At 43.3% G+C, this 13,959-nt stretch overlaps 1 protein-coding gene across 1 annotated transcript in view; it reads right to left on the bottom strand.

Moving 5' to 3' along the window:
- The window catches only part of LOC135523828 (protocadherin-15-like), a 201,934-nt gene that overhangs the window by 109,361 nt on the left and 78,614 nt on the right, over positions 1–13,959 (bottom strand). The window contains exons 12-13 of the mRNA XM_064950765.1: positions 8,160–8,366; positions 2,595–2,729 (exon numbers count right to left, since the gene is read on the bottom strand). Of these exons, the coding sequence (XP_064806837.1) occupies positions 2,595–2,729; positions 8,160–8,366 (342 nt within the window). The remainder of the gene's footprint in view (positions 1–2,594; positions 2,730–8,159; positions 8,367–13,959) is intronic.

Below are 13,959 nucleotides of genomic sequence, written 5' to 3'. Positions count from 1 at the left end.
ACATCTGCCACGCTGATCCTCAACACAGGGCCCCTCAGGGGTGCGTGCTTAGTCCCCTCCTCTACTCCCTGTTCTCCCACGACTGTGTGGCCAAGCACGACTCCAACACCATCATTAAGATTGCTGACGACACAGTGGTGGTAAGCCTGATCACTGACAACGATGAGACAGCCATTTGGGAGGAGGTCAGAGAACTGGCAGTGTGGTACCAGAAAAACAATATCTCCCTCATCGTGAGCAATACAAAGGGGAGGATCGTGGTCTACAGGAAGAGGAAGGCCGAACACGCACCCATTCACATTGACGGGGCTGTAGTGGAGCGGGTTGAGAGTTTCAAGTTCCTTGGTGTCCACATCACCAACAAACTATCATGGTCCAAACACACCAAGAAAGTTGTGAAGAGGGCACGACAACGCCTTTTCCCCCTCAAGAGACTGAAAAGATTTGGCATGGGTCCCAAGATCCTCAAAAAGTTATACAGCTGCACCATCGAGAGCATTCTGACCGGTTGCATCACCGTCTGGTATGGCAACTGCTCAGCATCTGACAGTACAGCCCAGTATATCGCTGGGGCCAAGCTTCCGCCATCCAGGACCTATATACTAGGCGTTGTCAGAGGAAGGCCCAAAAAATTGTCATAGTCAATTGTCAAAGTCATAGACTGTTCTCTCTGTTACCACATGGCAAGCGATACCAGAGCGCCAAGTCTAGGTCTACAAAGCTCCTTAACATCTTCTACCCTCAAGCCATTAAACTGGTCAACAATTAATCAAATGGCCACCCGGAGTATTTGCATTGACATTTGTTTTTACACTGCTGCTACTCACTGTTTATTATCAATGCAGTCACTTTACCCATGTGCAAATTATTTTGACTAACCTGTACCCCGGTACATTGACTTGGTACTGTACCCCCTGTATATAGCCTCCTTGTTAATTTATTGTGTTACTTCAAAATTGTTAATAATAAAATATATATTCTAAACTCAATTTTCTTAAAACTGCATTGTTGGTTAAGGGCTTGCAGGTAAGCCTTTCACAGTGAAGTCGACACCTGTTGTATTCTGCGGATGTGACAAATAATATTGGATTTGATTTCATTTGGATTTGATCAGATTGCTATAAAAAAAAGGACATCGCTCAATTCTTAAAGCAGAGTGGTAAAGGTGAGCAGGAAACATGGAACTCCAAAACCTCCAAAGTTCTTCGGACAAATTCCAATGATGGTTTCTGATGACATGGCACTTGGCAATTTCAAAGCCTGCCAAGACTATGGCTCTCAGGCTGAATGATTAGGTGACACTTCCTCAAATAAACAGGTCTATCTGATCCGGAGGGAACAGCGAATAACCCGGTGCCAGTTTGAGCTGAAGGAAGAATACATCATCAAACATACTGAGGAATAGTACTGAGGTTAGCAGTGTGCTGTGCTGTGCTGACCTGTGTTGCTGTGCTGTTCTCTGCTGAGCTGAACTTTTCTGTTCTGAGCTGTGCTACGGCTTAACTGTTTTGTGCTGAACTCTGCTGCGCTGTGCTCTGCTGCGCTGTTCCGTGTCATGCAGTGAACTATACTGAGCTGTTCTGTGCTAAACTATGCTGTTCTGAGCTGTGCTGTGCTGTACTTAAGAGCTCTGTGCTGAACTCTGCTGTGCTGTGCTGGACTGCGCTCTGCTGTTCGGTGCTTTATCATGGTCTTCCAGCTGGTAACAGTGCACTAGCCAGCCGCAGAGAGTTTTACTCTTGCATGAAAGCTCAGTTATTGGTGAGTATTGGTTTCATTATTGAAACTTTGTAGGCGCAGGCTCAGGGGATTGCACAAATACTTTATGAGAGGCTACTGCATCACATTACATTAATCATTCACTTTTATCTTTTAGCACAGTAACATTTTTCAATGAGTGCTTTTACAGTGATTGCTTTCACTTTTTACTTACATATTGGAGTATGTTAGCCTACACAAAAAAAACACACAAACACACACACACACACACACACACACACACACACACAACATAAAATACAGGCCCTGTGCCAACTGGTTGTCTGGGCAGAGGGAAGCGGGAGACTTTGGTGTGAGCAACAATAGAGGATCATTACTTGAAGACGAACACCATTGTTCTATCCCAATGGTCATAAAGTTTGGGGAAAGATTGTGATGCACTCCATCATTACCAGATAAAAACAAAAATAACCCTGCATGCTGTTGGCTGAGGATACGATGTGGAAGACATTTTTACAAAGGATAGGACTATATCGTACATTTTTTCAAAAAAAGAACAAATTGGCCAGAAATTTCAGAAGCATTGGCAAACTAGTTACTATGGGTATAAAAATCCCAGCTATGAATTTCAAGGAGCAAGAAAATAAGTATCTTGCTGATTCAATAGTGTATATGTAATAGTACTGTACTGATATACCTATTGCCATCCTAGCAGTGTTCATGAGCTTGCTACAAGACATACTGTATATGGGCATTAAAGGACAAGTGACTGAATTCCAGTTTATGATGTACTATTTCGTTTGACAGGTGCTAACTTAATTGTGGGGGGAAAAGAAGAGGGAGAGAGAGTAGTGTTCAGCTAGAGCTAGCCTTACCGTGAACGTGTAGCTGTCCTGCTCTTCACGGTCCACGGGCTTCAGCAGTGTCAGGTAGCGAGTAATCCCCGAAGGTGTCAACATGAAGATTGTGTTGTAGTTGTCCAAGGATATCTGCACCATGGGATCTTTCATCTTCAAGGGAAGGAAAATAAATCACTGAATTTTTGTTTTTGGCAACAACAAGTCCACAAACAACAACTGACGGACTGGAGTCCCATTGATGAAAGCAAGGTGATGAAACCTAGTCAGTCAGTTTCAAATACACGTTTTGAAGACAAAGGAAATATATGTGAGGATAAACACTCATAACAGTTGAACTATGAAGTCATCTCACAGATTTTTATTTCTTTGCCTATCAAACCATTTCGTTTCCATGAAATTCACCGTGGTGTTGAATGACAATGAAAAACAATTACACAGCTCTTTGTACGATATTACCATGGCACTGATGTTGGCATCCGTATCATATTTGCATGACAAAGTATACTAAGGATTTGTTGTTATCAATGCACTTTCTCTCCACGGTATCTGTATGGCTGTGTTGCGGGGTCTGTTGTGCCAATCTAAACGGGCTTTCGAATGTTAAACCCCATACCTTTCCCTAATTCATCTGAAGTCCTGCAAGGCTTTGTAGTCCTTGTGTTCTGCACACACAGCAACACCTGGATACATTTGTGTATAAATACAGACCAATAATGAAAAGTCCAACCTCATCCACTGCCTAACCCTGCAATAATAGCGTCCGCATCCGAAATGGCACCCTATTCACTATATAGTGCACTATTTATGAACAGAGCCCTATAGGAATCTCTATGGACCCTGGTTGAAAGTAGGGCACTAAAGTGAATTGTTTGCCATTTGATAAGCAAGCCAGTCCTTTTAATACAGGCCCATTCCAGACAGGCGACAGCCTTCATTACTAATATGCACCCCTCAGCACTGTGGATATTGTTGATGCTGCTTTAGAGGATATTGAACTTACACCGCTGCCCCTCCGGGCGGAGGGAGACATAAATAAATTGAGCTGCGGCAAATAAAAGTAATTTGAATAATAATCACCACAGACACTTAACAAATGTCTGGGTGTAAGTAAAGGTCCCCTCTCCCAATGCCCCCGCACAGCAGGAGATGACACAGCTTCCATCAGCATGAGGTTTCCCAAAATAATCCAACTCACATGGACTTTAGCCTGCTCCAGATCGGTATGTGAGAAACAACTCCACTAGACCAGGCTAAACCCAGAGTGTATACGTATATACAGCACATATGGCACTAGTAACAACTATACACAACTATATGCCTTATCAATGTAATACAGACATCCATGTACTGTGGGAAACAAGTTCCTCGGGTCAGAGAAAAACAGATAATTGCACTTCAAAGTCTAACCAAGCCAGCTACAAATTTAAACAAATATCTATAAACGAGGCGTGAAGCGGAAATCATGTAAATAGAAGAATTGGAAGGTTTGAAAAAAAGAGTCTGATCAGCAGAAAACGAGAACTTCACACTAGTAATCACCAATCACATTGGCTAATAGCCACAGGTTCATTTTAATATTTTTTTTTTCATTTGACCTATATTTAACTAGGCAAGTCAGTTAAGAACAAATTCATATTTTCAATGACGGCCTCGGAACAGTGGGTTGACTGCCTGTTCAGGGGCAGAACGACAGATTTGTACCTTGTCAGCTCGGGGGTTGGAACTTGCAACCTTCCGGTTACTAGTCCAACGCTCTAACCACTAGGCTACCCTGCCGCCTCATCACCAGGGAGGAGCTGAATTAAGAACAAACCAAAAAGTGTGATTGGGACAACTTGCTCAACCAATGAGATCTTGGAGATGGTGTTACAATCACGTTAAAATGAAAGTCATGTGTGTTTTTTGCTGATTAATTCCTATAGTATCATCTTGAAAGCCAAATACCTTATTTGCAGCTGACATAAATGGATCCTGGAACTCTACCTAGACAGTCACTTGATTCTATGTACTGTAACAAGGTTAGCTCGTAACCTCTCTGCTCTCAACCTCTCTGCTCTCTTATCAAGATCTACAGCACTATTCCATAGAGAGAGTGAGCGCAATTTTTTTCTCCACCTATATTTAACCAGGTAGGCTAGTTGAGAACAAGTTCTCATTTACAACTGCGACCTGGCCAAGATAAAGCAAAGCAGTGCGACACAAACAACAACACAGAGTTACACATGGAATAAACAAAGATACAGTCAATAATACAATAGAGAAAGTCTATATACAGTGTGTGCAAATGAGGCAGGATAAGGGGGGTGAGGCAATAAATATAGGTAGTTGGATGGGCTATTTACAGATTGGCTATGTACAGGTGCAGTGATCTGTGAGCTGCTCTGACAGATGGTGCTTAAAGCTTGTGAGGGAGATATGAGTCTCCAGCTTCAGCGATTTTTGCAGTTTGTTCCAGTCACTGGCAGCAGAGAACTGGCAGGAAATGCGGCCAAAGGAGGAATTGGCTTTGGGGGTGACCAGTGAAATATACCTGCTGGAGCGCATGCTGCGGGTGGGTGCTGCTATGGTGACCAGTGAGCTGAGATAAGGCGGGGCTTTACCAACGATGTATAGATGACGTGGAGACAGTGGGTTTGGCGACGGATATGAAGCGAGGGCCAGCCAATGAGAGCATACAGGTCGCAGTGGTGGGTAGTATATGGGGCTTTGGTAACAAAACGGATTGCACTGTCATAGACTGCATACAATTTTCTGAGTAGAGTGTTGGAGGCTATTTTGTAAATGGCATTGCCAAAGTCAAGGATCGGTAGGATAGTCAGTTTTACTAGGGTATGTTTGGCAGCATGGGGGAAGGAAGCTTTGTTGCGAAATAGGAAGCCGATTCTAGATTTAATTTTTGATTGGAGATGCTTCATGTGAGTCTGGAAGGAGAGGTTACAGTCTAACCAGACACCTAGGTATTTGTAGTTGTCCACACATTCTAAGTCAGAACCCTCCAGAGTAGTGATGCTGGACGGGTGGGTAGGTGTGGGCAGCGATCGGTTGAAGAGTATGCATTTAGTTTTGCTTGCATTTAAGAGCAGTTGGAGGCCACGGAAGGAGAGTTGTATGGCATTGAAGCTTGTCTGGAGGTTGGTTACCACAGTGTCCAAAGAAGGGCCAGTAAACAGAATGGTGTCGTCTGCGTAGAGGTGGATCAGAGAATCACCAGCAGCAAGAGCGGCATCATGGATGTATACAGAGAAAAGTGTCGGCGTGAGGATTGAACCCTGTGGCACCACCACAGAGACTGCCAGAGGTCCGGACAACATGCCCTCTGATTTGACAAACTGAACTCTAACTGAGAAGTAGTTGGTGAACCAGGCGAGGCAGTCATTTGAGAAACCAACGCTGTTGTCTGCCGATATGAATATTGTGACTGATAGAGTCGAAAGCCTTGGCTCTGATCGATGGCGGTTATGATGTCATTTAAACAATGCCACTTTATATAATGTTTACATACCCTACATTACTCATCTCATGTGTATATACTGTACTCTATACAATCTACTGCATCTTGCCTATGCCGTTCGGCCATCGCTCATCCATATATTTTTATGTACATATTCTTATTCATTCATTTACACTTGTGTGTATAAGGTAGTTGTGAAATTGTTAGATATTATTGCATGGTCGGAACAAGATGTGCAAGCATTTCGCTACACTCACATTAACATCTGCTAAGCATGTGTATGTGACATAAAATTTGATTTGAGTTAGTGCACAGGATGCAAATTCCTGTTTGAAAAAGCTAGCCTTTCCTAACTGCCTGTGTATATTGGTTCCTAACTTCGCGGGGGCTATTCGATGCTAATGCAGTATGCCACAGGATGATTTTGTGATGATCAAGGGCAGTCTGGAGTAAACCAAGGGCTATATCTGTTCCTGGTTCTACATTTTTTGAATGGGGCATGCTTATTTAAGATGGTGAGGAAAGCCCTTTTAAAGAATAACCAGGCATCCCCTATGTGTTTTAGGGAGCGTTTGACAGTGATGAGGGGTGGTCGCTTGACCGCAGACCCATTACGGACGCAGGCAATGAGGCAGTGATCACTGAGATCCTGGTTGAAGACAGCAGGGGTGTATTTGGAGGGCAGGTTGGTTAGGATGATATCTATGAGGGTGCCCATATGTTTACAGATTTGGTGTTGTACCTGGTGGGTTCATTGATCATTTGTGTGAGATTGAGAGCATCAAGCTTAGATTGTAGGATGGCCGGGGTGTTAAGCATGTCCCAGTTTAGGTCACCTAACAGCACGAGCTCTGATGATAGATGGGGGGCAATTAGTTCGCATATGGTGTCCAGGGCACAGATGGGCGCAGAAGGTAGTCTATAGCAAGCGGCAATCGAAAGAGACTTGTTTCTGGAGAGGTGGATTTTTAAAATAGAAGCTCAAATTGTTTGCCTACACACCTGGATAGTATGACAGAACTCTGCAGGCTATCCCTGAAGTAGATTGCAACTCTGCCCTCTTTGGCAGATCTATCTTGTCGGAAAATGTTATAGTTAGGGATGGAAATTCTGGGTTTTTGGTGGTCTTCCTAAGCCAGGATTCAAACACGGCTAGGACATCCGGGTTGGCAGAGTGTGCTAGGGTAGTGAATAAAACAAACTTAGGGAGGAGGCTTCTGATGTTAACATGCATGAAACCAAGGCTTTTACGGTTACAGAAGTCAACAAATGAGAGCGCCTGGGGAATGGGAGTGGAGCTAGGCACTGCAGGGCCTGGATTAACCTCCACATCACCAGAGGAACAGAGGAAGAGTAGGATAAGGGTACGGCTAAAGGCTAAAAGAACTGGCCGTTTGGTACGTTCAGAACAGAGAGTAAAAGGAGCAGATTTCTGGGCACGGTAGAAAAGATTCAAGGCATAATGTACAGACAAAGGTATGGTAGGATGTGAATACAGTGGGGGTAAACCTGTGCATAGATTGACGATGAAAGAGATATTGTCGCTAGAAATATAATTTAAACCAGGTGATGTCACCGCATGTGTGGGGGGTGGAACTAAAATGTTAACTCAGGCATATTGAGCAGGGATAGAGGCTCTACAGTGAAATGAGGCAATAATTACTAACCAAAACAGCAATGGACAAGGCATATTGACGTTAGGGAGAGGCATGCGTAGCCAAGTGATCATAGGAGTCCAGTGAGTGGCCTCAGGCAGCTGGTGGGCCTTTGAGGGACGTCGTGATGGAAGAAAGTCTGTTGTGGCCCCCTCGTGCTGTGACGTCGGCAGACGGATCAGCAGGGCTCCGTGTGGTAAACCAGACCAATTGGAAAAATAGGTGTAGTGGCCAAAGAATTTGTCCGATGGGCCTCTTAAGCTCACAGTCCGATGTGCTCTAGACAGCTAGCGGGCTGCGGCTAGCAGGCTAGCAGGCTAGCGGGTGGGTATTCAGTGGACGTCGCGACGGAGGAGTCAGTTGAAAAAAAAACTCAGGCGGAATTAGGACGGTGAATGAATGACTGAAATAATGAATAAATTAATGAATAAATGAATGAATGAATGAAGAGACTGGTCAGCTATGGGGTCTTACCTCCTCAATGTCGTTGTCCAGAACCTTGATGCCCAGGGGGGTGGTGAGGCTGACGTCAGCGAACAATGTGGTGCCCACTGGCGCTGACTCTATGATGAAGCCCTGGTATGTGGTGTCTTGAAAGTATGGTGCCTGGTTGTTCTCATCCAGAACCTCGATCTGGAGGTTAGCAAACGCAGGCAGGGGGTGGCCGTTGTCCTGCTCTGCCTGGAAAACAGAAAACGTAAATCTGTGTTCTTATTGGACACGTTCAGGTGGCACCTTCCAGATTCACTTCACCTTAATGAACATGACTGAGAACTACTCAATAAGGGCATGTATGCAGCACTGAGGGTTTCAAAACTCTTTCTTTACAGCACAAGCAATGCTGGGTTCATGGACTAAGCTTTCCAAAGACAACTGATATAAAATAGGGTTGAATCCAACACAAGGATACAGAAAATAACCAATTAATTAATTGAATAACATTTGATGATTTCGACAGCAATCTTTGTGAGTGATACTTATTATTCCTTTGTAATCATATTCCTCTCCAACAAACATGGAAGTACACTGGAAACTCATTAATCCTAGCAGGGCTGTTTGTTCTCTCCATCTGTGATGTTGATCTAATCTATGGCCAATCAGCACGGTTGTGTCAATACAGAGGAATGAAACCGCCTTTACAATTATTGATCATAACAACATAGAGAGAGGGGAGGGTGACCCTGGGCCCCTCACAAAAAACCCCACTTTATATGACTGATGACCAAATTAATTCCTTCATTTTTCAGCCTTTTCAGTCAGTTTTGTCATTAACCCTCCTCCATAATTGATTACTAATGCTTGACCCGTGTCTATAAATTCACCTGTTTTACGTGAACTAATTGAGATGGTGGTCGCCTGTCCTAGAATAGCCTAAACCACGTCCTGTTGAACTCCGTATGACGTCTCGTGTCTAGTCTTATTTTTCAAATAGCTGATTGTCCACACTAAACCACGCGTTACATCGGTGGCACCCGTGTTCTTTTTTTGTGCTTTTTTTATGACCGTGGAACCGAATATCTGCTGACATGTGGCTAAATGCTAGCTAGCGTACCGAAGCAGCATCGGACAAATGTTATTCTCATTTGCAGTGCACCATCATCTCCCTCACTGCTAGCTGTCGGACAAGTGAAGCATGAGTATTGGACAGTATTGGGGAAGCTACTCTGAAAATACAGTTTATCAAGCTACAAATTACTTCACACTGGAAGATAATTTGCGTTAATTAAATTAAAGTTACTTTGAAAAAGTAGTTCACTACATACAAAGTATATACTTTGTGAAAAATGATCATATCTAAATCTGAAATGTCATATTCTACAAAATGCAAGAACAGATCACTCTGGAGTCAGACGTTAACAGAATGTGTCATTTTGCCTATTAAACACAAAAAGTAGTGTGTAGTTTCATTAGTTAGCTACACGCCTCTTGTTGCTTGTTGGCAGAGAATATATTATGCAGTTTAAAGCTTATTTCTTGCAAGTCTACACATTTTGTCATGTCTAATGTGCATTCATGTGCTATTTAAATTACTTGAATATTACTACAAAATATATGGCCTAAAAAACGGGCTAAAAAACATTAGCTGACATTGGCTAGATGACATCACCGACAAATTATACGGGGCGGCAGGGTAGCGTAGTGGTTAGAGAGGTGGACTAGTAACCAGAAGGTTGCAAGTTCTTATCCCTGAGCTGACAAGGTACAAATCTGTTGTTCTGCCCCTGAACAGGCAGTTAACCCACTGTTCCTAGGCTGTCATTGAAAATAAGAATTTGTTCTTTTAACTGACTTGCCTAGTTAAATAAAGGTAAATAAAAAAGCTCTCAGAGGCACATGTGTCAAACTCATTCCATGGAGGGTCAAGTAGCTGAGAGTTTTTGCTCAACCCTTGTACTTGATTGAGGAATTAAGGTCACTAATTATTAAGGAACTCCCCTCACCTGGTTGTCTAGGTCTTAATTGGAGAGAAAAAACTTTAAAAATGCAGACACTCTGCCCTCGGTGGAATGAGTTTGACACCACTGCTCTAAGATATGCAATGACTGACGTGACAAAAGTAACTGATGATGCACTACCCAATTTTCGAAATTGCACCTTGTGTATTTTACTAGTAGTGTAGCTCAGTGATTCCCAAACTGTGGCATGCAGACCTCTCGCGCACCCTACCCACAGTTTGGGAATCGCTGAGCTACAGCACTACATGGTAAGAAAGTTATTAACTACCTGAAAACACTACTACATGTTAGTTCACTACTCCCCACCATTGGTATTGGACTGTCCACCTGTCTACAACGGCATTACCAACTAAATATTTGTTTTACCGAGGCTTTTACACATCTTGGAAATGTACTTTTGCTTAGTGGACGTAAATGGGCCTTCTCCCACCAATCTTTGCGGGCCCGAGCCTTGGATTCTACAACTTGGATCAGAGAATGATTCCAGCTACGTAGATGCATGGGGGCGCACTCAAGCGGGATGACTCTGCTCTCCGACTGCTGGTTATCCATAAATGATGGATGACGTTGCCTATCTGTGTGCTGCGTGGGAGAACTGTTCTACCAGTTTTTGTTTGAGTGTGTTTGTGTGTGTGTGTGTGACTTTTTGCGTCAGTATGAAAATGGAAATGATGGAGGCCTTGAGGTCACCACTGCACAGATGGGCCTGCTGCGTGCATATGGGCGATGCATGGGACAGCAAGTCGGTGGTTACACCAAGTTTGGACACACATACTAATTGGAAAAGCATTCCAGGTGAAGCTGGTTGAGAGAATGCCAAGTGTGTGCAAAGCTGTCATCAATGCAAAGGGTGGCTACTTTGAAGAATTTCAAATATAAAATATATTTTGATTTGTTTAACACTTGTTTGGTTACTATGTGATTCCATGTGTTATTTCATAGATTTGATGTCTTCACTATTATTCTACCATGTAGAAAATAGTAAAAATAAAGAAAAACCCTGGAATGAGTAGGTGTGTGCAAACTTTTGACTGGTACTGTATAATTTTCAGAACTATTTTCAATAAAATCTCCAGTTTACTGCATCAAACACCATCCTCCGCTCTGTGCCCATGTCTTGCGATGACTCAACATGGAAGCTAAAGTGTTGTGAGTAACAGCATGGTCCCCATTATCGGCTCGAGGAGTGTGTAACTGTTTAAATATGAAGAGCAACCACTTGTGTCAAAAGCACTTCATAATTCCCTGGTAGGGGAATATCAGTCGATTCGTCCCCCCTAAGATCTGATTCTAACACTATACTGACACCTCGTACAGAAAAAAAACACATGATTTCACATGAAATTTCACACGTGAAATCATGTGAAAACCTGGTTTTGGGAAACTTTGCATGTTATCACACTTTTTCAAGTGTCATTTCATATTATCACGTGTTGCTTTACATGTTGTCTGAATCTTATCACATTCATTTCACATAGATCACATGTGATTCACGTGCTTTTGGAACATGTGGAATGCATGTGTTTCTTCCGTAAGGGACCTGCAAAAAGCGATCATATCAAACGGAATGAGAAGCAAATCTAAACTTGCAAAAAAGGCAATTATTGAAATGATTACATCTTCAAAGTGTTCTTCATGGTGCAGAACCAAACGCGTACTCCGCAGCATAATTGAATTACAACGGTGGGATGGTTGACTCCAAATTGAATGGTTGACTCCAAATACTCAATTATGGGTGATTCACATGTACGTCATCATCTCTCAAACCACTCCAATAGTCAATCACATACACTTATCAGTCAAATCTAATGAAAATATGATAGTCATCATTAAAGTACATGTTTCTGTCCACCAGACAACCACAGCGCCCTCCCTCCATTCTCTGAGACTATTCCTATTCCTGTACAGTATCTGGATCATACTGTGTATCTATATTTAACACAGCCCCAGGGCAGTATAGAGTACCACAGTATGAGTCATTATACCCATAAAACCTAGTGGTCAAATAGGGAAATGGTTCCAAGCATTTTTTCACTATTCATTTTTCCCATAGGAGGTTTTAGAAACACATAAAATAAGGGCTGGGTTTTGTGTAGGCTTACTCTGGCGTGAGGTAAAGCTCTCTAGGACAAGGTGACTTTTATCAATATATTCACCTGTATTTACCCCCCCCAAAATGTAATGCTAATTAGCTGCTAATGTGGCTATCATAAAGAACTGATGCCATGATGAGACAAGACTGGCGAATCGAGGCATAGGTAAGAATCTCGGGATTAACTATCGAAGGTTAACTAAATATAGTAATTTTATCAATTGGCTACATTTCTTTAAATGGACAATTATGTGAACTGTCTTGTGCAAGTTTTACTTTGACACAATACCTGTTAGCAAAGGTGTCAGCTAGAGATGACGTGCAGGAGCTTGCAGGGATTTGTAGTCTTGCATGATGTCTACTTTGATGTTAAATAGCATTTTCAAATCTGAGAGTAAATAGAGCTGAATATTTTTATAAAAGTCACCTTGTCCGAGAGAGATTTACATGGTCATCAAAACATCCCTCCAAGATAGGCCTACACAAAATGCCTCATCGGAAGAATAAATGGTGGAAAAACGATTGGAACCATTTTCCTGTTTGACCGCTAGGTTTTATGGGTATTATGACACCTCCACTGTGGGGCTCTGCACAAGCTGTATTTGCAGCCTGGCAAGTTCCAACTCAATGAAGCCTAGAAAAAAACCTTTCCCTAGTTTCCAACACACAAAGATGCCTGTAGAAAGATAGCTTTTTTTTTACAAAGGCAAAAAAACAAAAACAGGTTTTCTCCCCAAGAAGTATTTGCACTCTACACAGTACCTGTCCTTGGACAGGGCAGACTGTAAATGGGGTAACTGCCGAGCTGATCTCTTCCTGTGGTGGGCCACCTTTCTCACTGTTAACACAGTCGTTGTGCAGGAGTCCCTTCTCATTCACCCAGCCCAGTCTACCTGTCATGTGAGAGGGATCTGTCCAGTATCTGGGGGGTAGCTGCCTGCTCCTGAGCTCAGGCTAGGACGGAGGGAGAGGGGAGGGCACTCACCGCTCACCTTCCCCTCACCGACTCCTGAAGCAGAAAATCTCTCAAGCACGTTGCTGGTTGATACCGCTACCAATCTGGCCGTCAGCAGGCAGCAGCGCGAGCATTACACACCCATTACACACACACACACACACACACACACACACACACACACACACACACACACACGGTATACACATCTAATTCAAACACTACACACTGCCTGACTATTTAATTCACACATTTCACACACACACTGCATGCATATCTATGTCACACATGCAAGGTTGAAGCCCCCTACATATGAACACAGTGTCATATAACCCATAGCTTGCACTGGGCTCTTTCCTCTTTGATCTGGAGTCTGAGACACCTGTAGTACAGGAGTTTCCCCCTGTGCCGATAAGGGAGCTTTATCTATATAAGCTCATGTCCATACTCCCCCCTCGGAGTGTGAGGATCCTTGTAGCATGCAGAATGTTCCTAACGGATCACCGCCCTCTGGAGTTTAAAGCAACAAGCCTCGTCGGCAGTTGTGTGTGTGATACCTGACTCATCCTGATGGGGGTTTTAGCACCGCTCACTGCCTAACCTGCTCTCTCTCACACACACACACACACACACACACACACACACACACACACACACATACACATACACACGCACACGCACACACAGCCAGTCCATCCCCAGTCTCTGCCTCTCTCTCTCTCACACACACACACACACACACACACACACACACACACACACACACACACA

The sequence above is a fragment of the Oncorhynchus masou genome, chromosome 31 (genome assembly GCF_036934945.1).
Source record: "Oncorhynchus masou masou isolate Uvic2021 chromosome 31, UVic_Omas_1.1, whole genome shotgun sequence".
NCBI lineage: Eukaryota > Metazoa > Chordata > Actinopteri > Salmoniformes > Salmonidae > Oncorhynchus > Oncorhynchus masou.
Note: the sequence above shows the minus strand (reverse complement) of the source record. Positions and strands in the feature narration are given on the sequence as shown.